The sequence below is a fragment of the Emydura macquarii genome, unplaced genomic scaffold (assembly GCF_026122565.2).
Source record: "Emydura macquarii macquarii isolate MOO-44397 ecotype Brisbane River unplaced genomic scaffold, CSIRO-AGI_Emac_v2 contig_3080, whole genome shotgun sequence".
Classification (NCBI taxonomy): Eukaryota; Metazoa; Chordata; order Testudines; family Chelidae; genus Emydura; species Emydura macquarii.
In genome coordinates, this window is record NW_027133217.1 from 6,643,863 (window position 1) to 6,669,303 (window position 25,441).

Below are 25,441 nucleotides of genomic sequence, written 5' to 3' on the forward strand. Positions count from 1 at the left end.
TGAAAATTTCAATAAGAATTTTAATAATTCTTTCCTGTTTCGTGCATCAGCCTCAATAGCTTTGGAGAGAAAAGGTTTTGTAGTAAAAAATGTGTACGAGTAAACAAGCCACTATTATCTGATTTACATTGCTATACATAGTATTAATAAAACAGTATACAGCATAGTTCTTCAGTGTTCTGGGGGTATTATTTTTTTAAAAACTTTAAAATTATTTCCCATTCACCCAGTCCCCAGCAAAGTCGACATCAGGAAATCTGAAATGTTTTGTAGCACAGATCATATTTTAATACAAAAATTGTCTCATGGGCCACCTTGCCCTCCCATTCACAAATGGGAAGACTATCCCCCTGCACCCCTCTCCTCCCCTCCCAAATTCATATCCATACAGCAACCCCATGGCCAACTACAGAAATTGCTTACATGGAAAAGGAAAATATTTAATGTATTTTTACAAACATGGGCCCCCCTCAGTGCCTTAGGGCCCATGAATTGAGGCATGCAATCTTGCTTAGGTTTATAATTATTCCAGATCCATGCAGTTAGGTAATTAACTCCAACAGCAAGAATCTACAGAAGACAACTCATGAAGAACTATTGGTATAAATAGCTTAAATTAGCTATAAATAGTCAGTAACACTACTTGGTATAGCTCATGTCAGGTGAAAGTGGCTAAATCAAAAACAGGGATTCAGGAATTTGAGGAAAAAATTGCTATTTGTGCATGGCACATTCAAATTGAGTCAGCATTGTATTTACCTAGTGCTGTACACACCCACAAGTGTGATATGCAGCTTCTGTGACCAAATCATTACCACTTACCTCATCGTTTTTCAATGCCATGAAGTAGTAGTGAATGTTTTTGTTTCGGGCATACTCTTTCACTCGGGCTTTGAACTCCTTGTGATCCAGCACCTCTCCACAGTATTCGAGCACAAACGTGTTACTGCAAGACCCCAGAAGGAAAAACATCATTATCTGCTTAGGAGCAAACCAAATTAAATACCAAGGAAGAAAGCTATTATTGTTGAGACAAGCTTACGGAACATGAGGACGACAGACTGCTAGAGCTGTCAATATGGCTTAGATTTTTGTACTTAACTGTTTTAAGTGATTTATACCTTGGCCAATTACAATTTTTTTTAAATTGTAAATTACAGTGATAAATTTAAAGCAATGTGCAAGGCACTTCAGACAAGAATACAAGATCCTTGCTAAGTAGAGTCTACCACGTAAATGCATTATATTTTACTGCTGCCCTGCTATTGTTCTCCAGGGCTTTCTCCAATTTGGCTTTAAATGTTTCAGCCTTTCTTCACTTCCCTGAGCTAGTAAGCTGCACAGTCGAGAAGATTTTCCTGATATTTGTCTTAATTTTTCTTTTCTTAATGTCACCCTACTAATACTTGTTACCCTCTCTCATCACATCCTAAACAATTTCTTTCACGCCCTAGGGTTTTATACCCTACAAATACCTGAGGGCAGATCTAGGGGGGGCAGCAGGGAGGAAGTGGACAACAAGGACAAGTATAGAACTCTGCACTTAGGACCGAAGAATCCCATGCACAGCTACAGACTGGGGACCGACGGGCAAAGGACCTGGGGGTTACAGTGGACAAGAAGCTGGATATGAGTCAGCAGTGTGCCCTGGTTGCCAAGAAGGCTAATAGCATATTGGGCTGCATTAGTAGGAACATTGCCAGCAACTGGAGGGAAATGATTATTCCCCTCTATTCGGCACTGGTGAGGCCTCATTTGGAGTACTGCATCCAGTTTTGGGCCCCCCACTACAGGAAGGATGTGGACAAGTTGGAGAGAGTCCAGCGGAGGGCAACGAAAACGATTAGGGAGCTGGAGTACCTGACTTATGAGGAAAGGCTTAGCTAACTAGGCTTGTTTAGTCTGCAGAAGAGAAAAGTGAGTGGGGATTTGATAGCAGCCTTTAACTACCTGAAAGGGGGTTCCAGGGAGGATGGAGCTAGGCTGTTCTCAGTGGTGGCAGATGACAGAACAAGGAGCAATGGCCTCAAGTTGCAGTGGGGGAGGTCTAGGTTGGATATTAGGAAAACCTTTTTCATTAGGAGGGTGGCGAAGCACTGGAATGGGTTACTTAGGGAGGTGGTGGAATCTCCATCTTTCGAGGTTTTTAAGGTGTGGCTTGACAAAACCCTGGCTGGGATGATTTAGTCGGGGTTGGTCCTGCTTTGGGCAGGAGGTTGGACTAGATACCTCCTGAGGTCCCTTCCAACCCTAATCTTCTATGATTCTATAAGTGATGGTACCCTCTTGAACTCCACTTGAACTGAACGTTTCTCACTTATAACACCGAAATGTGTATCCTCTGCACCCCATTTTCCCTGAACTCCTGTAATCTGTAGTCTAGGCCACCTATATCCCAACCCATGTGTCTGTTGCCCATCTCTTCTAAGATCCTGGATTCATAAGTCAGGCTCCTCTATTCCATCTTCCCTGACCCATTTATCCAATAAACCAGGCCCCTGGTACCTCAGAAAGCCTCAATTCCTGTATTCCACAACTGAGATCACCTAGACCCCATTACAAGATTCTCTCCTGGGGTAGCTTGGTTTTTCCCTGGCTCTGTCTTGTGGTGGGTGCAATGAGGCAGAACCCAGGCCCCCGGGAATTTGGTAGGAATAATTTTCAGGTGAGCGCTCTATTGCTCCAGCTGGCTCCTTTCCCTGGCTTTTACAGTCCTGATGGCCCTTTCTGTTGGTCTTTTACACTTCAGCAGAATGCTGATCTCAGTACCACTGACTTTAGGATGGGCAGTGGTGCTTCCATCAGGGCATCAGAGCAGAGATCACAGTGATGAGGAAAATCACCACTGACCTAAATGAGTGCCAGTTTTTAATCAGTGCACCTATGTACCTAACCAGGATAATCTGAATGTCTGACTCTGCTCTGAGTCAGGTGTTCATCAGGCCATCAGAGAAGTCTAAAAATCAGATACACTGAAGAATTTAGCCATTCTCAAACTCACCCTTATTAAAGCTGTTGTGCAAGTGAGAGGAGTATAATGGCAGTAGATTATGACTACTCTCAATAATCAGTAAGTAAGATACCATAGCTTTGAAAAACTGGTTATTTACGTGTACCATGGTCTTTCACCGCAGAGGTTGCCAGTTAAACATATTGTATTTTAAGCATATTACATTTTAAGCATTATTGTGCTTCATTTCTGAAGGACTGCTTCACATTAAAACTGTCCCTCCATCTTCCTCATGCAGAAACTCATATAATTGACAGGACAGCAATATTTCTGGCTGCTACAAGACCAAATGTGTCCTCCTGTAAAAAGTTAGCAAAGAACTTCTGTTGGGTTCCTAGCCTGCTTCAACAGAAGCAAAAAAATCAGAATTTCCAAAGGAACAGACTAAAAACTCCAGAGTAACAGAAAATCATTGCATAGCAAAATACAAGACAGAGTCCTCAAACTTTCCATAGTCACATGTACTTGAGACAAAACAGACTTAGTGCTTCCCTTTCATGGCCTTTTGAATTGCAAATTTCAGAGCCTGATGCAATTGCCAATGCACAACACTTGTTCTTCAGCACAACAAAGTGTGCAATTACAAAAGGCTTTGTGGAAAGAAAATTTAACTACCACATTTTATAGAGAGAAACACTAATTTTCTCTTTGGATTCTGAAATGATATGAAATATATTTAGAGGGGAAAATGATGCTGTCGAAACCAAATAAGCAGTCAGGAAAATTCATCCAAGTATTTAAGGCACAGAATTTACCTTTAAGGCCATTACAACTTAACCTCTCCCTACTTACCCACTTTTGTCTTCAATGAAGCCTCCCCTGCCTCCATTGCTTCATTAACTATGCCAGCTTTCACTGTCCATTTTGTCTGCTTCCCCCATAAGCATCCTTACAACTTCTTCCAAACTGCCCTTTTTGCATTGAATACCTGCCCTAAACTAGTCTATCTAGACACTATCCTGTCCTCCCCTCAATGCCCCTCCACAATTCCTTTCTACCATGCATGTGGGAAACTACCAACCCATAGGTGGGTAGAGGGCCAGCAGGGACTTCTCAGATATGTCCTAAGAAAACGTAATTGACCTGAAACCACGGTGCGCATTTCACTTGTATAAAAGCATATTTCTCTCATTACTGTTATCCTGGTCTTTCTTCTGGAGTATTATATTTGTTACACCCAGGTGTTATATCTTTGAATAAAAGCTCTTCAGGGCAAGGACTATAACTCTGTACAGCATCTAACACAATGGGGCTCCAATATTAATTGGGGGTCTTGAGACACTATTATAATATATCTGTATTACATTCGTGCCTGTAGGCCCTAACAAAGAAGGGAGCCCTTTTGTGCTAGGCACTGTACAAACACATGAACCCAGTGCCCTTGCCCCAAAGAGCTTTCAAACTTAGAACAGTAACAAAGTGAGGAAGGGAGAGGGATACAGTCAAATACACCTAAGTTTACAACTTATTTTTTTTACAAATATATGGCATACCAGCAATATGCCCATCTGCCCCATCATTAAATGGTTGATTTCTCAAAAGCAGTATGGCAGAGCTAGGTCTGGAGGGAAGATATGAACGATATAATATGACTGTGGCCATACAGATCAATTCAGCAAGGGAGAAGGCAAAAATGTCTTCCATGTTACGGGCCTCAGCCCAAGGATTGTGGTGTAGTCACAGTCAGAAATTTAAAGGGAATAGAGAGGGTTTCAGTGGACAGAACAGGAGTTCAGTTTTAGCCACCTTAAGTTTAAGTTGATGGCATGACATCGGGAAATGTCAAACAGGCTGGAGGGAGGAGACAAGTAAGAGTGGAAAGTAAGACCTGTGAATCGTCAGTGTAAGAATGGTAGTTAAAAGCAGGTGAGCACAAGGGATTACCCAGAGACTGGCTGAAAAGGGAAAGATGGGAGAGGACTAAGGACCGATTCCTGTGAGACCCCCACACAAATAAGGAGTGGGAGGAGGAAGAACCAACAAAGGCAGCCAAAGTAGTGATCAGAGGAGAGGAGAAATAGTAGGAAACAGTCACAAAAACAGAACACAAGATTTCAAGAAAGGGCATGTGACAAACAGTGGTAGAAATAGAGGCCACTGAGGGCAAGAATGGAGCATTGGCTGTAGCATCTAGCTAGGATAAGATTATAACAATGGTGAGAGTAGTTTTGGTACAATGGAGAGGACTGGACGCAGACTAGACAGGATCCAATACTAGAATAGAGAAATGTGTTAACAGTTATAAGAGGTATAGTCAATGAGCTTAGAGATGAAGGAGAGGTGAGTATGTGGGGCCAAAGTTGTTTCAAGATGGGGGAAATTTAGCTGGTTGACTATAAGTAATGAAACTGAGTGAATGCAGGCAATTTATTTTGCACTTGTTGAGAAACAACTCAATTTTAGGTCATTTGAAGAGGAAAGTCTTACGATGGGAGATCTTTGGCAGCTCTGAGCCCCCAGCCTTTCTTCTCAGTCAGAATCACTTCAACATCTGCGTGCTGTTTCCTCTGGAACCGTCTGTTGGAACAGTAGTCCCCATTTGGGCACCTGGAAGAACTAAGTAGAGGAAACAGAACAATCAGCTCCCACTGGGTTGGCAGTGGCAACAAAAGCAGCTTGGGAAATGCTAGGAAGTACATGAACCAATCAATAATAAAGTCAATGCAAAACCCACAAACATGTTTCACTGTAAGAAGAGTAGAGTAACCACCTGACAGCCAATATTTAATTCTGAACAGTTTATTTAGACTAAGGTTGTTTTTTTTTAAAGTGAGAACCAGTGTTACTGTGCTATATGATTAAACCAACGTATTGGCCACGTCCCTGTATATTTGTATATGGCTTCTTCCTGGGAGATTGCTCCCTTCCCTGCCTCTAGAGCTTGGGCTGACCAGAGATTCAGGGTCTTAGATAGTACAGGGTTCATATCATTCATCCATCTTCTCCCATCTTACTTAGTAAAAATCATTATGTCTCCACTTATCAGGAGGCAAATCTGATTGCCAGTCAGCTGTCAATGCAACTCCTTTTACCCAGTTCTTCATCCCCTGCCAGCAGAAAACATGGGGCAGCAGTTGTCTCGGCACTCCTGCTAGCAAGAGGACTCAAGATAAAGGGGAAGGAAAGAGCCTGGTAAAAGCCTGGAGGAGAGAGTAGAGGTAAGCAAAGGAGAAAAAAAGAAAAACAAGGCAGCTGCATGGAAAGCTACACCTCCCCCATTCCTGCCTCCCTCAATCTTAGGCTGCAGCATCTATGACACTCCAGCATTGAGCCTCCTGAGCATACACTTCAGTGCTTTTGTGATAGGCTCAGAGACTAATATGAGACTACTACATTCATTCACAAGACCTAAGGTAGGATTTAAACTCTGATCTCCAAATGAGAAAGAGTTACATATTAATGTATGGGTCACTGCAAATGGAAACACAAAGACAACCTGTTGTCTTCTGATACTCAGTGCCCGGGAGAAAGCTAAGCTTTGGCATCTCACCAAACAGCACTCACCATTCTATCATGAGCAGGCGATTGAGACAATCTTCACCACAAGCTACCTCCCCTTGAGCTCTCTCTTCTTTGGAAAGAGGAGGACATTCACACTGCATTCGCTTGATATCACGGTGGGATTTGTTCCTCTTCCTGCAGGGCATGCCAGTGATCAGAGGTTAAGTCAGTATTACAACATTCCCATAGAGACAAAAATCACTCAGTCTAAAATTAACTCAACCATTTTCATTTGCTACTGGACTAAAATGGATTTACTCTTTAGAAGTCACTGTTCAACTATTTAATTTATGTCAACAAGATAAGAGCAGCCACATAATTTTTGGTGAATTCATGACCAGAGAAGATATTATTCAGCAAAGCCTGCCAAAATATTAATGCAATTTATGTATTTTCCACCTCCTTTTAATGCATACAATCCCATTTTAATTTCATTGCAGCTACACTGGGTAATAGTAAAACTCTAGCTTAATTTTTTCACTGCAGAAAAATAATACAATTTTCAAAGGAATAGCTCTTAAAATCTTTATAGAAACTGGCCTGACCTAGGCTGGCACAAATCACAGGCAGAGACCATTCTAAGTCGCCACAGTTTATGGAGAAGAGATGTGTGGGGAAATCTTCAGAAATACTGTACATGCATTTCAAGGGGGTCAGGGGGAGTGGGAGAGGGGAGGAATGCTTTCTGTCCTGGGTTCATGCTACCCTTCAGCAGCCTAGAAAACCAGAGAGCAGAGCTGGGAATCAAAATTTGTGTTTCTCACATCACAGTGCAAGATGTACACTTTGTAGGGCGCTAATCATAAGTTGTTTCATAAATGGGGCCTTTTTTTTTTTGTTGTTGTCCTGAAAGGGATAAGACTTAGAGAACTTGACTGAGGTATTCAAACCTATGAAGATCATGATCAATTCCTACTTATTACCCTGTCCAATTGTATGAGAACAAAGAATCAATTGAAGAAAATAAAGGCCATTACATTTAAAAGAAATTAAGTATTACTTCACAAACCATACAGTAAACCTGTGAAATTCACTGCTCTAGGGAGACTGAGTTAAATACCAAAGCTAGATTTCAAAGGGGCAAAATTATTAATGTTTACGTGTAACCCCTTAGCATAAATTAACTATAATCAAATCTCATTCAGAGTTTAAGTTCATTGTCACGAGTGTCAAGATGTTACTTTTATACACATTCCTTTACAGCACCAGACAACTGAGTAGGTACAATTCTGAGGGGGAAGAGTTGTCTTGCTCTGAAGCATCATGTTATTAGCCACTCCTAGAACTTGGAAACCAGAATTTGCAATTCACTGATCAGATACAATAAAATAAATCCAGTATTCTTCTGCAACAGGAAATAAAATTTACATATAGTTGTTACCTTTTAAAATTTCAGATTGCAGTTCTGTGAGTGTTAAAGTGATACTTAAGTTGTTCTTTATTTACAAATGGTTACATATGTAACTGGACCATTTAGAACACCCACTGATGGTGCAAAACCTCTCTTCCTGTAGTGAATATAGCCATTCACCTGTCTTGAGAAAAAAAATCTGTTGCCTGGGGCCACAGGCAAATGGATATGTCAAGCCCTGAAGTGAAGCTGCTATATGCTCCAGGCCCATGTATGTTCACATGAAGTTCAGATGAATAGTGTATAACAAAGTGAGAAGCAAAATTAAAACCATTCTTACAAACTGCCATGGGTACACTGATATGTATGACAATAATAAGTGTTAACTAGCGTGGACCTGAGCAGCCTCAAATGCACCCAGGATTTTCAATCTTCAGCTTATCAGACTATTCAACAGGAAAGACAACCTTTTTATTTTTTTAAGTACTGCATGTGAAAATTAAACTGGCATAGCCAATTAATATTAGTAGGAGCTAAATTCCTCCAAGCACTTAGGACTGTCATAAGCCTTCATAGGATGTTTCTATAGACTAACTGCATATGAATCTAGGATTCAGCTGGCCCTAACTACCCTTCTCTCTCTACTCTCCTCATGGCTAATCCTTCCTTTTCTCAAAAAAAAAAAAACCTTTTTAGGTGGTGGAAATGTGATATTCCCTCTTCCTCACCACTCTACTACTGCTCGGAGAATGGCTGATGAGGCATATAGAAAGATATCACAATCAAATTATAAACTGAAATGTAAACTATTGGAAGCAAACAAATTGAAAATTCATCAGTTACCTTTCTGTTAAATACACATTTTCCTCAATAAGGTCAAAGTAACACGGCATTTTTCCTTGCTTGGAACACTCCTTCCAGCGTTGCGGGTCTCTGAAGTCTTCCATGATGCACAGTGGGCGAACCAGTGCTGAACCCTGAGGCAAGGAGTCTGACTGTTCCCCCTCACCCTCAGTTTTCACTTTCTTTCTCTCTCTTGGGTCTCCATCACTCTCAGAGTCACTCTCCAATTCTTGCCTTCTTTTCTTTGGTGGTCCTCGCTCTTTCACATCATTTTTCCCCCAAATTTTTGCCTGCTCTTTTTTCTCATTTACAACTGTTGGTTCCTTTGCTGAATTACTGCTTATCTCATGTGCCTGCACAGACCCCTTTTCTTTATGACTGAGTGTGAGACATTTATTTGACTGGCTAGGAAAGTGAACTTTGCAATCATTGTCCCAATTGTCATCCTGTTCATACTCTTCGTGGTCCTCTGTTAGGGAGTCTGGTACCTGCCCTTGTATTCGTTCATAATTCATTCCAGAGGACCTACTACTAGACCTTGGGTCCCAATACCCATTGCCTTGCCAGTAATTTTGTGAGCCCCTGTATGGCCCTGAACCCTGCTGGTAAACAGAACCTGAGTACATTCCATAGCTGCTGTCGGGCTGCTGATATGTGCTACTGGGTTTCTCTGGTTGAGAGAAGTCCCATCCCAGGCTACCCAAGTCCTCTGGGGTTGAATGAAAACCATCCAATCTGGAGAAGTCTCCTGTGCCAGACTGATTAATGAACCCAGCCTTTCCCTGCCTACTGTCTGGCTTGGAAGAGTTTGTCTGGTGCCTTGATTTATTTTCAGCGCTTTCAAAGTTCTCAGAAAGACAAAATTGCTGCTCGTCTTGCGGTCTACCAACCGGTCTAGCTATGGACATCAACTCTTTCAATGTCATTCTTTCATCTGGATTTGGTTTGCCGTTAGAATCTGATGTTAAATCTGTCTGACTTGTGCTATCAACTCCATCACTCTGAGGCTGGGAAATATCAGGCTGCAGGTCTTCAGTTTCCTTTCTACTGAGCTCAGTAGATGTCGCTGGACTCTTGTCTATCCCCCTAGAAGGAGAACACTTGCTCTCAACGTGTGGACCATGTTTATTTGCTGTATTCTCTGATCTTTCTTCATAGTAAAGTTTGCTGGACTGTGGCCTATCATCCTCCCAATTATCAGAGTAACCTCTATTACCTTGGCTGCTCCGAGATGAACAAGGACTACTGTCTTCCATACTTAGAGTGGAATTCTTTGGAACCACCACAACTGACTGAAGACGGTTCCTTGGAACACTGTCATCAGAATCCGAATCCTCTGTATCACTTTCTTCACTATCCTGCTCACTTTCACTTTCTGCCGTATCAGAATAATCATCATTCTGAGCAAAAATGAATTCAGAAGTATTGCCACTACTATCACATGTGGCGGCCTGAGTTACAGTTTCTGTTTCTTCTGCAGTCACAATGACATCACAAGATGGGAAAAAAGCTTCTGAAAAAGGAGAAACCACCAATGACTCATTTTCTTCATTCATGTCAACTGAGACATCCACTGACTCGCCCTTCAAATCATCAAACCTGGTTCTTTCAGTGAAGACAGTAGAACTTTCCTCAGCTGGTTCCTCTCTTTCCACATGTTCCTCTGGTACTTCTAAATAATATGAATGTTCATTTTTAAATGATGGTTTTCCTTTTTCTAAAGCAGGATCAATATGCTGGGCATCTAATTCAAGTATCACTTCAGTTTCAGAATGTTGCAAGCATTCTTCACTTTTATTCTGCATGGCTCTGTCCAATTTGGAAGCAAGGTTTTCCTCTAATTGTTGTGCAATAATTTCATTGTCTAATTTGATTTCCAGAGAGCACTCTTCTTGGGAAGAATCTCTGCTTGAACTATCTACAGTTAGGCTCAGCTCATGGTAGGGATTAATATCACATAGTTCATCTTCACATGCAGACTTTGCTGAATTTTGATCCTCCGTGTTCTCATAATCACATGTAACCGTTTGTGGCTCTACATGAATGTCCATTAAAGTTTCTTGGGTAACCTTTATATCTGTGGGTTCGACTTCAATTTCAACTTCTGAATGATACAAAGGACTAGTATCATCTAAAATGTAGCAAGAGTCTGAATCTTTGGTTCTGTTATAAGGAGTTGCCAGATCATCCAACTTTTTAACTAATATTTCAGAATGATCTACATTCATAGCAGGAGAAGATATAACTTCATCTTGCTCTGAAGGAACTGGAGCCTCTGTTTCTTTAAACAAACTATTGAATTCATTGGACTGTATGTGAGAATCACCCTGATCTTGTTCTTTAGATTTATATACACTTTGAAATCCATTAGATGGCAACACATAAAATTTACTACTTTTTATTAGCGGTGATACCTCTGATCTACCTATACTATCATCAGAAGACATTGCAACATCCTCTATTTTGGAGGCACAGTAAGTTGCCAAGTCATCAGACCTATCCTCTGGGGACCCATTTATATTCAGTTCCATGGGACAGTAAGTTCTTAATTGATCAAGTTTTACCTTTATTAAATTTTCTGGTTCCTTAATACTGTCATGGCAATCATTTCCTATAAGTTCAGACTTCAAATTAGGAGAACCATCTTTTGACTCATCTAGCTTTTTAAAAGTAGGTGAATCATTTAATTGAGTGAATGGAGAAACCATCTTTTCCCTTTCAAACTTTTTTATAATAGTCATTCTTAACTCACTGCTTTTTAGACAAGATGTCTCTGAATCTAAAGAATTAGAGTGCTGTTTGATTTCTTCAACTGATTCTGTACAACAGAAAGAACTTTTAGACTTATCAGACTTTGGCGCAGAGGTCTTTGTAGGGGTGTACTTATAACGGGAAGAGTTCACATTACTATCAGGTTTAGAATGGGATGTCCCCCTTCGATATCCAAGCTCATTAAGGGGAGAACACCTTTTTGATACTTCACTTTCCGAAGCCCTCTTTGAGTCTCTGTCTGATTTTGAAGACTTTCCTCTCCTCTCTGTTTCAGCATAAGACAACTCTGTTTTGCTGTCCCGGTCTGATTTAGAGTAGGAAGAAGTTCTAGAATCCCTGTACGATGAGGAATGAGATGATGTACGCCTTGAGTCGCTAGACCTGGAATGGGTCCTTCTATACTCATCTTCTGAATCTGAACTTTCTCTTGTCCTATTATCCACATAAGAACGAGAATACCGTGTCCTCTCTCTGTAAGGGGAGCTTCTATGGTATCTTCGGTCAGATTCATAGTAATGAGAACGTTCTGATCTTGAATACGATGAGCTGGTTCTAGAACCTCGGTCAGATCTAGAACGAGAATGAGACCTGCTCCGTCTTCTCTCCCTGTCTGATCTAGAACGGGAGGATGTATACCTAGAGTCCCTCTCTGTTTTTGAGTAGCTAGAATGTTTTTCATCTCTGTCTGATTTAGATCGTGAGGAGGATTTCACCAAATCTTCACTTTTGAGAGAAGTTGAGCTCTTTTTTGGATCTCTTTCCTTTTCTGTGCTTGTTGATATTTTTAATTCATGTGATCTCTGACTTGAAGAAGTCCTTATAGAATCTTCATCTGATTCAGAACCCAATAACGTGCCATCAGATTGAGAGAACTTCCTCTTAGAACCCTGCTTTTTGGAACACAGAGAGAGACTTTTTGAGCTGTCTAAAATTTCTTCCTCCTTCCCAATATGGGAATCTTCCTGCTGTGGAGTTATTTCCATTTGCTCAGACATATTTTGAATTACATGTTCTTCAGAACTATTAGATGCAGAATCCTGTTTAATGTCCAGTTCTAAAGTTTCTTTCACTATTGCATTTGATGGCTCCTCTGAAGTATGGACTTCTGATTCTACAGGTGGTGGCAAAAGTGGTGCAGCTATCGCTGATACTGGTATTGGTGGTTGGAGCAAAGCTACAACTGTTAGCACTGGTGCTGGTGGAGATGCTATTTGTGAGAGTGGTGGAGGTGGTGTCAATGGCAATTCTGCTGCTGCTGCCACTTCCGCTGTTACTGGTGCTAAAGCTGCTGGCAGTGGCTTTGCTGTTACACTAAGCAGATGCTTCTTAAAATGGATCTTGCCCAATTCCACCTTAGTTTTTGGTGGTGAAGATTCTTCTGTTGAACCAGAGGTATCCCCAAGATCCATTTTAATTTTGGGGGTGAAGTCAGTTTGAAGGGATGCAGCTGGGGAGTTCTGAGTTTCATTTTGTTTTTCATTTCCAAGAGCAGTCAGAAATCTATTCTGCAAGGTTTTCTTTGTTAAACTAAAGCTGAAAGACACCTTCTGTCTTCCTTGCTCCTCAAGGTTAACTTTTGTTTTGGTGCCTTTGGGCAAAAAGCGGCTGGAAGCAACACCTTTGAACACTGGGCCTTTGACAAAACCAGCTTTCTGCACATTTTCAGTCTTGCCCTGCAATAAAAAAGATAAGCAATTAAAGGAATTGCTTTTTAAACTAACTACAAACTGCATACATTAGCAAACAATAACCCTTCACCTCATGAATTTTTAGTGATCAGAAAAATAAAAACTGATAAGCTTCACTGAAGCCATAGATAGTACGGCCACACTACATTCCAGAACTGGGTCTCTTCTGTACAGAATTAATTCTGTAGTAATTTTGAAGTTTGAACAAAATGTCCTTTATGACCTAGACAGGACCCAATCAAAATTGTAATCCATTTCTCTTAGAGGTAAATGATATAATATATTAAACTATTTCAACAGTAGCACAGTTCCCTGTTCTGACTTCAGAAAAACTGACAAAATATACTGGATTTCCAAGATTATGTCCATTTATTTTCACTTTCTAGAAGACTTTGTATTATGATAAAATAATTTTTCAGATCAAGTAAAATTGCAAGTGAAATTTCTGACAAACTCACAAAAGTTAGTTTTCTCCAATGGACTCAGCTCACTAGAAATTACCAATGAGTGGTGTGAGTGTGTTAACAAATGGAATTGCTTTAATGTAACTGCCTTCAAGAGGTTCCATTAATAGTCAGTCATCAATGATGATGTCATCTGCAGGCCAAGCTACTATAATAGTGTACTTGGATCTAACGCTGAAGCCCATCTGCACAATAGAGCTGTCTAACTTGTGATTCTGGATAGAATCACAATATGGTGCTAGTGTCTCTCCACCAAATCCATTGGTTTTCAGATGCAATTCAAGTCTTGGGACAACTGACCTAACTGTCCGAGACTTGGTTATGTGAGCGATTACCTGTGTCTTCTAAGTTAAAATTGGGATGCTCTTGTGATGAAAGAATAGAAGTCACAGACTGGCAATAAAACTTTACCAATAAAGAGCCTCTTCCCCCTTTGGAATTCATTTTCCTTATCAGTCCATTAGAACCTGAAATCAGCAGCTTCCAGTGCATGAACCAAAGTGGGCTTCTCTGATTTGGTTTTTGGACATCCATTTTTAAACTTAGGGTTTATCTACACACAAAAATTGTATCCCTTTAACTATACTGGTATACTAACAATACAACTCCCTAATATGGATGCAATTACATTGGTATAAAGAAGGGCTTATGCCAATATAGTTTATTCCCATAAATCCAAATTAGATATTGTCCTGGTATAACTATTTCATTAAAATAATTACACCCTTAACCGAAATAGTTATACCAGTACAAAAACTGTGTAGACCAGACCTTCGTTCCATAACTATTCTATGAACACTATTCCATTCTTGGCAACAGCAATTGTTTCTAGCACTCTATTGTGAATCACAGACTTACTTTGTTATTGTTTAACTTTTGTGAAACAGGACTAGTTGCTAAGGCTAGAGGCACTATTGTAAATAATTAAATAGACTTCAGTGCAATTGATGCACCATCACCTTTCGCCTACTTCCTATACACAGTGGCCAGTTTTCATAAATATAAAATATCCTCCATGGTATTTTTACAAATAGCAAAATGCAGTAGGTCTAAATTAAAGACTAGGACCTGGATTTTCAGACACTACTAGTAATTTTGGGTGCCCAACCTGTGACACTGTAAAGCGGCTTGATTTTCAGGAAAGGTAGAAGGCACTCCACTTTCTGAAAATCAAGCTCCTTTAAGGTATCTTAAATTTGGGCACCCAAAAATTGAGACCCAACAGCACTAGTCATTTTTTAAAATTTAGACCCACATGCCTGTTCAACTACAAGATACAATATTAGAGAATGTGTGGTCTCATGATCATCTTTCGGAAGGATACTCTAATAAAGACATATAGAAAATGTTAGCAGATCTTTTCCTTAGGATATGCATGCAATGTTCCTTTTCTTCTCTTATAGGTGATGTGCAAGAAACTTTATAAAGATTAACTACAGGCTTACATGTCAAATTTTCCCCCAAGCATATATGGTGAATTTGCCCCATAAATAATTTCAAACCACTATTTTCTTCTTTCAGTTCTGCCAGAGTCACAAATTATCAGCTCCTGGTCTGTGAGGATCCCCAGAAAGTGGAATGCTAATGACATCACAATGATGTACCTACACCAGAGCATGGGATTAGCCTACAAAGAGTCAGGCAAACAGTGTTTGTGAGTTTGCAAACTATTCCATATGCTGTGTTTAAAAAATAATCAAAGTTATTTTTAAGTTACTTAATATCCCCATGAAACAAGAAAATATTTACAAAGTTTTGCCCTCAATGTTTGTATTTCATGCCCCACTGTAAGTGTAGAATGTCTGGTTTCCTTGTCTGGGACTGCCTCCATTTTGTTTCTAATTACATTTATATTGTATAGCTGAATCCTACGGGTAAAATTAGAGACCATACAAAACAACAAAATTCTAGATTCTTCTTGGACTATACCGTCTATGAATTTTATTTACTGAAACAATTTCATACAGTTAGGGAAAGGCTTAAACCAAAATCTTAAGATAAAAAACTTTTGAACTTTGGGAGCGAGGGGTTTGGAATCTGAACCCAGACCTGAATCCTGTGGTTTGGGTTGATTTATACATGAAACAAGGTGCTAGACTTGCAAAACTAGAAAAGCAACATGTAAACTACATCTTGCTCCCTCAGTTTATAATAATTTTTTTGATATAAAAATCTGGATTTGAGGTGCTCCAGCCACCTCACAAGCTTGCTCTTTCAAGATTTTTTTTTCCCTTCAGAAAATACACAAGGTTAAATAATGTGAAAGCCAAATTTTTAAAAAGTTACAGAAACATACAAATTCTGTGAGCCATAAAAGTTAAATTCCATGTAGAAAACACTTAAAACAAAGGGATGCATCTTGCATTAATGTTTTACAGAAAACATTTGCATTTGCCCCCAGAACATTGCTCTGTGTATTTTGCAAACATGCCAAAATTGGTAAAAGTTCAGTCTGCCTAGCCTGTCTTGTAGTCTGATTAACTGCTGGAGGCGTAAAATGAATTAAGAAATATCCCTGCTGGCCTGGGAACTTACAGAATAGGTTTCAACTTGAAAAGGATTCCCCTTTGTCCACAACACTCACGCAATTAAAACACACCAGAAAGAAGAATTTCTTGAATCTGAAGTCCTTAAAGAATCTCGTAATTATGGAACGCAAGCTTGACTAGAACGCAGTCAATAGAATTAGACATTCAGAGGTTCAAAGCCTTCTGTTATTCTGTAAACACAGGTAGTTGTGTGGATGGTTATAACGTGTGTGTAAGCCAAGCTCTTCAGTACATTTCTCAAGACAGTACCATTGGACTTGAGGGGCCACAGAATAATTTTTTTAATCTGGCTAATTCTGATGCCTTTGACGCCAATACTGTCTGATCAGGTTCTCTTTATATTTGTTGCATCTATTTTTCCTTTTTTTCAGGCACTCTAATGCAGAACAAACAATTAATGCTTTAACCTCTTCCCACAGTTCTGCTAAACATTTCTCAAAAGGCGAAAAGTTAATTAGGATGCACTTACCTCGTTTTCTTCTTCTCTATTGCAATCCAGCCGAGAAAGCATGCAAAAGAAAACACAGAAAGAAAGTGTAAATACCTTGTGGAAACAAGAGATTTAGTGATCGTCTTTAAATTAAGAAAAAAACCTACAAGCCAGATCCTGAAACCTTTACTCACATTTAGCAGCACTTTACTCTCCCAGAAGTCCCACTGCAATATAGGAGTCTACTTACAGAGTAAGGGTACCAAAGTCTGTCCCCACAAACACTAACTTTCTTAGCATGCAGCTAATCATATATGCCAACTAACCCCTAAAGAAGAATCTTTCCGTTTTTAAAAGATCAGTAATTTTCATAGCTTCAATATTCAAGGACACTGACCAGGTAAACCTTGTTAAAACACAGCTAATTAAGCTAATGCCCTTTTTCTGATGCTTTAAGAATTAATAAACTCCCTGTTTCAATGAGTAAGAGCACATAATGGCAGGTTTCCAGCTATGAAATCATGAAAAATAAACTTGAAATAAATCAGTTTTTGCAGATGCCTTTTAATAATATTATGAAAAGATCACAGCACCCGTCCTTTTCCAAAGAGTTCCCACTCCATCACTACCAAAAATAACATTTACAATAACTTTTTTTTTTTTTTTTTTTTTAAATAGCTTGCTATTATTTTCCAGGGAACCAAGAGAAATATCTGCATTATATGTTTATGGACTCCAATACTTTATTTTATGTGGCACTTCAATACCAAGGGCATAGGTACTTTAAACACACTAATCTCTCAAGCACTAAATGATTTCAAATTATAAACTAATTCTGACTAACCTCGCAGCATTCAACTAAGTGCAAAACTCATTTCTGACTTATCTTTCCTTCATTAAGTTCTTCAGACAGATATACCACATGCAAAAATAAGTTATTTCTTCTACAAGCAGAAAAGAAGATTAAGATTTCTATTGCTATTTGTTTTTAAATACTTTGGAGATGCTCAAATACTGCATTGATGGGGCCATGTAAGCACCTATATGGATAGATATAAAAATCTCAGATATCTCTATCACCAGAGGTTATTGTTAAAGTTCAGTTTATACATAAAACGAGGCATTAATCTTCATCAGTTATGTCCTTCCTCAGTCATTTGTTGTTTTTAAATTCTCCAAACATTATGGTGCGCACACGTGTATGCGCGCACGTATACCTTATAAACAAAACATGATTTCCCAGCTAATTGTGTAAGATTGGTGATATTTTTCTCTCTCTGTGTAGGAAAAGAAACAACTCCAGGCCTTGTTTACATTAGATTCAGACCAATAATTCACCATCGATGCAGCTCAGCCAGTAGCAGAACTGGTTGAAGAGCTCGTGCAGAGAGGGCCCAAACATTTTACCACTGTGTCATCCAATCCTGAGGCTTCCTGTGAAGCATCAATATTTGGAGCAGAAAGTCAGCTTTCACTTTCTGTACAGAGCATGCAGCAGCTCCAACAGATGAGAGCGAAGCACTGATTGGACCCTTCCCCTCCTAAATAAATGTCACTACACAGTTAGGAACAAGCTAGAGTTAAAAACAATCACCATAGTTAATATGCTATCACCTCTCTGAAAAATGCACATCCTACTCAGACAGCACCATTCATAAACTATTTTTACAATAGCAATAATAGGCTTTGTGTTTATGAAGGAAACATAACCTGTGAGTGTAAACAACCTATGGGCTTCACAAAGGATGAAAATATGATTTAATGAGGTCATGAAAGACTTAAGTTCTCTGTATGCTATTTACGTGCAAGAAGCCTGAAGCCCTTAAAAAAATAAAAACCCACCATTTTAACATAGATTAATAGATTCCACGGCCAAAGAGACCTCTGTGGTCATTTAGTCTGACTTCTTGTATAACACAGGCCAGAGAACAACTGCAAAAAGTTATTAGAGCATATCTTTTAGAAAAAACATCAAATCTTGATTTAAAAATTATCAGTGATGGAGAATACAACATGACCCTTGGAAAATTATTCACTGTTAAAAATTTACACTTTATTTCAAGTCTGAATTTTATACCTTTCTCTGTTGGACTGAAGAGTCCATTATTAAAATTGTTCCCCATTTAGGGTCACCCCTTAACCTTCTCTTTGACAAGCTAAACAGATTGAGCTCCTTGAGTCTACCACTAGAAAGCATTTTTTTAAAATCCTTTAATCATTCTTGCGGCTCTTCTCTGAACCCTCTCCAATTTATCAACATCCTTCTTGAGTTAGTGTTTAAAAGCAGGTTTCATTTTCAAGTCCACAGACAGTGAAATCCAGTAACAGACCACCACCATCCTGGAGTCACATACTTCACATATTAAAAGGAAGTGCTTATGGGGCCAGAAACTCACAATGAGATTAGATATAGCTGACTGTCAACATATGAGCATTCAATTCTATAAATACATGCTAATTAGAGAGCCTCTTATGGATCAACAGTGTTCCCATACAGTAAGTAGTGTCAGAGCCATGAAGTGTAGGCAGGTGGTTCCAGAATCAAGTTATATTAAGTGTTTCCCCATAAGTCACATATTTAAAAATAAAACCAGGGGAGGCAGTTATATATCAAAGCATTACATCTAAAAAAATGTATTATCTATATACAGGTAACACTCAGGAGATATTTTTCCGTTACTGCAATCTTCTAGCAGCCAAAAAGAATTAGCCAATGTTTTAAAGCCGGCAATGTCATGCAAAGCAAAATCCAACTAAAACAACAGCATATACATATATAACTTCTATTACCTGAGGATCTCCAAGTGATTATAAACATTAAGGATAAAGATTTCAAAGCACCTAAGCCACTTCCCATTTTCAAATGACTTGGGCAGTTAGGAATGATAAAAATGCTTGAATGTGACTTAGGGTACCTCTATATCGTAATCACAGGATGAGACAGCTCAAGCTGACAGACCCAAGCTATAAATCTAGCTAGCTCGGGTACCAGAGCAGTGCAGCTGCAGCAGTGCATGCTTCAGTGTGGGCAATATAAGCCCGCCTGGAACCTTAATTATTCAAATGACTCAAAGGGCTAGCCTGAACCATAGCTTGAACTGCCGCGGATTCACTGCTCCGGGACCCAAGCTAGCTAGGGTGCATCAGCATGAGCTGCAATCACACCCTGAGTTGGACTTTGCAAAGTGAATTAAAACTAATAGTAAAAGGTTCTATAGCCAAATAAAGAAGAAAAGAAGAAGTGGGACCACTAAGCACTGAGGATGTGGTGGAGTTTGAAGATTATCCAGGCATGGCCCAATATTTAAATAGTTTGCCTCAGTTTTTAATGAGGCTAATTAACAGCATAGGGGTAATGGGAGGGCGGCTAATGGCAATGAGGATATGGAGGTAGAAATTACCACATCCAAGTTGGAAGTCAATCTCAAAGAGTTTAATGGGACTATATTGGGGGGCCCAGATAATCTCCATCCAAGAATATTAAAGTAAGTGGCACATGAAATTAGAAGCCCTATAAGCAAGGATTTTTAATGACTCTGTAAACTCGGGGATTGTACCCTATGACTAGAGAATTGCTAATATAGTTCCTATCTTTAAGACAGGGGGGAAATGTGATCCAGGAAACTACAGGCCTGTTAGTTTGACCTCAATTGTATACAAAGCCTTGGAACAAATTTTGAAAGAAAGTAATGAAGGACATAGAGGTGAACGATAACTGGGATAAAATACAACATGGTTTTATAGAAGATAGATCATGCCAGACCAACCTGAGCTCCTTCTTTGAGAAGGTAACTCATTTTTTAGACAAACGAAATGCAGTAGAGCTAAGCTCCCTAGATTTCAGTAAGGCATTTGACACAGTTCCTCATGAGAAATTATTAGTTAAATTAGAGAGGATGGGGATTAATATGAGAATTGAAAGGTGGATAAGGAACAGTTAAAGGGGAGAAAATAACAGGTCATACTGAACTGTCAGTACTGTCAAGCTGGAAGGAGGTTACTAGTGGAGTTCCTCGGGGGACTGATCTTGGGACCATTTTTATTATTGACCTTGGCACAAAAAGTAAATGCAGATGACAAAGTTTGGAGGTATAGCCAATATGAAGAGGACCGGAATATCAGATAACATCTGGATGACCTTGTAAACGGGAGTGATAGGAATGGGATGAACTTTAATAGTGCAAAGTCATGCATTTAGGGAATAACAAGAATTTTTGCTATAAACTGGAGACATCAGTTGGAAGCGACAGAGGAGGAGAAAGGTCTGGGTGCATGGGTTGATCACAGGATGACTATGAGCTGTCAATGTGATGTGGCCATGAAAAAGGTCTAATGCAATCCTAGGCCAAGTATTTCCAGTAGAAACAGGGACGTGTTAGTACCATTAAACCAGGCACTGGTGAGACCTCATCTGGAATACTGTGTGCAATTCTGGTCTCTCATGTTTAAGAAAAATGAATTCAAACTGGAACAGGTGCAGAGAAGGGCTACTAGGATGATCTGAGGAATGGGAAACCTGCCTTATGAGAGGAGACTCAAGGAACTTGGCTTGTTTAGCCTAACCAAAAGAAGGCTGAAGGGAAATATGATCACTCACCATAAATACATCAGAGGAATAAATACCAGGGAGGAAGAGGAATTATTTACATTAAGTGCTAATATGGACACAAGAACAAATGGATAGAAACCGGCCATCAACAAGTTTAGGCTTGAAATTAAGGGACGCTTTCTAACCATCAGAGAAGTGAAGTTCTGGAACAGCCTTCTAAGGGGAACAGTGGGGGCAAAAAAAGAAACCTACTGAGCTTGATAAATGTATGGAATGTATGGAATGGATGGTATGGTGGGACTGCCTACAATGGTATGTAATCCATTGGCAACTGCCAGTAGCAAAAATCCCCAATGGCCAGAGACTAGACACCAGATGAGGAGGGCTCTGAGTTACTACAAAAAATTGCATCTGCCTGCTGGGTCTTGCCCATATAATCAGGATCTAACTGATCACCATATTTGGGATCAGGAAGGAATTTTTCCCCTGAGGCAGAGGAAGGTTTTTCCTTCTAGGTTTAAACTACTGTATATAGTGAATTCTCTGTAACTTGAAGTTTTTAAACCATGATTTGAGGCCGTCAGTAACTCAGCCAGCGTTTAGGTGTCTATTTCCTGAGTGGATTGGTTTGGCTCTGTGGCCTGCAATGTGCCCAAGGTCAGACTAGATGATCACAATGGTCCCTTTTGACCTTGAAGGCTATGAGTCATACATGGGAAAGTTGATTAGTAAGAAAAGACTCAGGTGGTTTAGGCATGTCAAGCGAATGCCAGATTACAGGATCCTGAAGAGCATGCTGTACTCAAGCTCGTGAACGGTCTAGAAAGAGGCAGGCCACTGTGAAGATTTCAGGATGCTTGCAAAGATGACTTAGTATGCTTTGGAATCTTTCTATGGATGACTGGGAAAGGAGTGCAGAATGCTGCACTGGTTGGTGGAGTCAGCTTGAAGATGGAGGGAAACGCTGCAAGGTGAATTGGATCAACCAATTGGATCAACTTTGTGATGACCAGCATCAGAAGAGGAAGGAATCTGTTGCTTGGATTCAGAGCATTGCTAGTGTGTGGGTGTGCCTACATGTGGATGGGACGGTCACTCGCGTATCAGACTCAGCAGCCATCAAATACATCGGTGTATACACGATGCTCTAAAGAGCGACGGTGCCATTGAATTGATCTGAAAAATTTAATTCAATCTGGAGGGAGACAATAAGAAATATCTTCTCCTTTGCATAGTACTTCAGTCAGTAGCAGAGAACTCAACTTGCTGCACAAAGCACCTTCTCCAGAACCTAGCATTAGCTACAGCTTTATTCTGACCAGGATTGCATCAGTTTCACCCTGATGCTACTGCTTTCCTGAAGGATACTTTTAAGAAGGGGGAGAGGTGACACATGATATCAACAATTGCAAGTTAAATTTAAAACCCTCTTCTCTGTTGCATATCAAAAATATACATGGGCTTCTAACAGTTACCAGCTGCAAAATCTGTTTATAAGATTCTTACTACACGGGATTTAAAGTCATTTGAAAATTCCACATTGCTACATGTTAAGTATGAGCATTTAGTCAACTGTACGGAAGAGGAACAAGCACAACAAAAAGGTAATAATCTGATGACTTCTTGGTACCACAACATAATTAGAGTGGTTTAGTGATGGCATATTAACCAACTATGTTTCTAGCAACTTGCGTAAAGAGTTCCTGGTTTGCATTTTATTAATCTTCAGATATAAAAGAAAGCATGTTTCTATTTAAATCATACACTGTTTTCCTTTGCTTTGAGACCTCTTGGTAGTTTATTTTTGTAAGGTTTTTTACCGGAGAAAGAGGATTTTAAAAACCTACAGTAGAAGACACCTATGAACCGGTGAATGGAACTCTTGATAGATGCAATTCACCCAGTCGTACTACCCTTTATTTGCCTACTGCACTCCTATATAAAATACTACAAGTGTTAATTAAAAAAAACCAGATTTTTATGCTAAACCAAATTAAAATAAAGAACCATATTTCACAATTCTGACAGCCTGCCAGAGTTATATTACAGTGAAATGTACTTTTATTCAGTTAGGTGGCAGTGAGATTTGTAAATGTACATCTACACACAAGCACCATGAGTCTGACTAACACTGACTAAGGAGTAAATATAAATCCTAACTACTACACAGTGTGGAACATTTTAGTCATGCCAAGCTGTCATGGGCATGTTAATACAAAAGAAAGGTTTATCGACGTATAGCATCTCAGGCATTTCTAAGGTGTTTATCAACTTGGTGTGAAAGCTTTTTTGCCTCTACTGTATATCACCTCCCAATTGTTCTTTACATTAAAGCTTTGTCTACACCAGACAATATTACCAAAAAATTCCTCCTAGCGATAGTACCAGTAACAGAACCAGGTACTGATGACTTCCAGCATTTTTATCACTTCATTAAACCTGCAGAGTTCTGAGAGTGCAAAACATATACTTTTCCCATATGATCCCACTGAATTTTTTTAATTTGCAGAAGACATGTGAAATTAGAAACTTCAAATTTGACTTGTTTTATACTATCCTCATTGAGAAAGAAAGGATCCAAGTTTGAAGAAAAATTGTTCGGTACATATATAAAATTATGAATTGACATTTTAGCACATGCGTGTTTTTCCTTTTCAATTTCTTTCTGATGCACAAATCTAGATCAATTTGAGAACTAGCCTGCTGACGTGATTTAGAAGTGCTTTTTTCCTTTAAAAAAAGATATTTAATCCAAAAGCTATCATCAATATGACAGCACAGTTTCATAATCAAGAACTCGATATTCAACTTCCAAAAGTTCAAGTTTATTCCACAAAGTTATCTTGGTCACTGTATATATATTTTAGTGCTGATTAAACAGTAATAATATTTGAGCTATACTTAAATGGCCTGAGTTCCAGAGTCCTGACCACCTAAAGCTACCATTGACTGGATTTGGAAGGATAGAAGATTAACTCTTCTGAAAATGTGGCAGAATTATAGCTGGGATAAAACTCTAAAAGGTGACATGCATAAATTTCACATCCAAAAGTTCATCTACTCTAAGGATTTGCACCAGTGCAGCTATGCCAGTGCAAAAAAACACAGGATAGACAATGCCTAGATTTATTTATTTTTATTTTTTTTAGCATGTATTTAGCTCCAAGGATGAACAAACACTTAACAGAAAAATGTGTCTCTTACTAAATGTTCAGTATCTTTTAACATTTCAGTGTGTAAGGTCACAACAAACATGCCAGACGCAAAGAATTCCTCCCTCAAATTCTACAAAGACCATCCTTGGCATTCAAGGTAAAAAAAACAAAAAAACCCAAACATTTATTTATTTATTTTTTTTAAAAGACGACTTTCAGGACTTTTATACAATCAGAAAAAAACAAAGACCGAGACCAAATTTTAAAAATCCTTCATAGAATTACTTTAATGTTTGGCACTTCCTAACTTTTGGGGACTTTATTTCTGAGCCTGAATGCATAAATATTAGATTTTTCATCTAACGATGTTAAAGCATTAATACAAAAGAAGCAAGTTAGATTTATAGTTCATCAGATAAGAATCCCTAATTTAAATTTGAGAATTTTGCAAGGAGAAGGATAATTTCATATCTTGTGTTGTATTAATCCCCATTTCATCCTTTTTAATTACAATTTATCTGCTGCTGGTTTGTCAGTTAGGCTTCAGCTCTATGTTTATATTTAACAATATTTTATGGAAATGCAACCCACTGTTAACTGTGTTAAACATCCCTCTCAATGCCTAATCCAAAGCGGACAAGCACAAGAGTTACAGAGGCTCATGCTCTGAACTCTGTCATGGGTGCATTTCCCCATCATAACCAAGATGATGGTCATTATAAAAGAAAAAGGTGCCCTTTCACATCAATAACAGCACAAGCTAGGCTACCATCCAAGGCTTTTCCTCCTTCCAGAGCATCCTCTTTAATTACTCATTATAACCCTTTCACTGTGTCAAGTTTCATAAGTTCTCTCTCTTTGCTATGTGGCTTCTAGAGGAGGAAAATAAATTCAAACCAGTAAATAATGCAACATCAAAACAGAAGTCTTCAGCCCCAAGAAAAAATACTTGCACTTTTTCTGCTATTCTTGGCTACTCAGTCATCCATCACAATCAAGACTGAAGTGTTAACAATATTGTTCTGGGACACAGAAGTGGAAGAAAAGAGATCACAAGGGTTTTTTCCTGCAGATTTACAGTCTTCACTATACAAGAAAGGTATACTGCAAATAATGGGGGAATACTGCA

At 39.1% G+C, this 25,441-nt stretch overlaps 1 protein-coding gene across 7 annotated transcripts in view; it reads right to left on the reverse strand.

The window, feature by feature from the left end:
- The window catches only part of SETD2 (SET domain containing 2, histone lysine methyltransferase), a 158,336-nt gene that overhangs the window by 105,489 nt on the left and 27,406 nt on the right, over positions 1–25,441 (reverse strand). For 6 of the 7 annotated variants that reach the window (XR_010916664.1, XM_067530449.1, XM_067530446.1 and 3 more), the window contains 5 exons: positions 16,648–16,686; positions 8,706–13,150; positions 6,515–6,646; positions 5,438–5,566; positions 823–946 (listed from right to left, as the gene is read on the reverse strand). Coding sequence is in view for 6 of the 7 variants with exons in the window: in XM_067530449.1 (XP_067386550.1) it covers positions 823–946; positions 5,438–5,566; positions 6,515–6,646; positions 8,706–13,150; positions 16,648–16,686 (4,869 nt within the window). In the remaining variant the exon portion in view is untranslated. The remainder of the gene's footprint in view (positions 1–822; positions 947–5,437; positions 5,567–6,514; positions 6,647–8,705; positions 13,151–16,647; positions 16,687–25,441) is intronic. The other variant, XM_067530448.1, reaches the window with a different exon arrangement.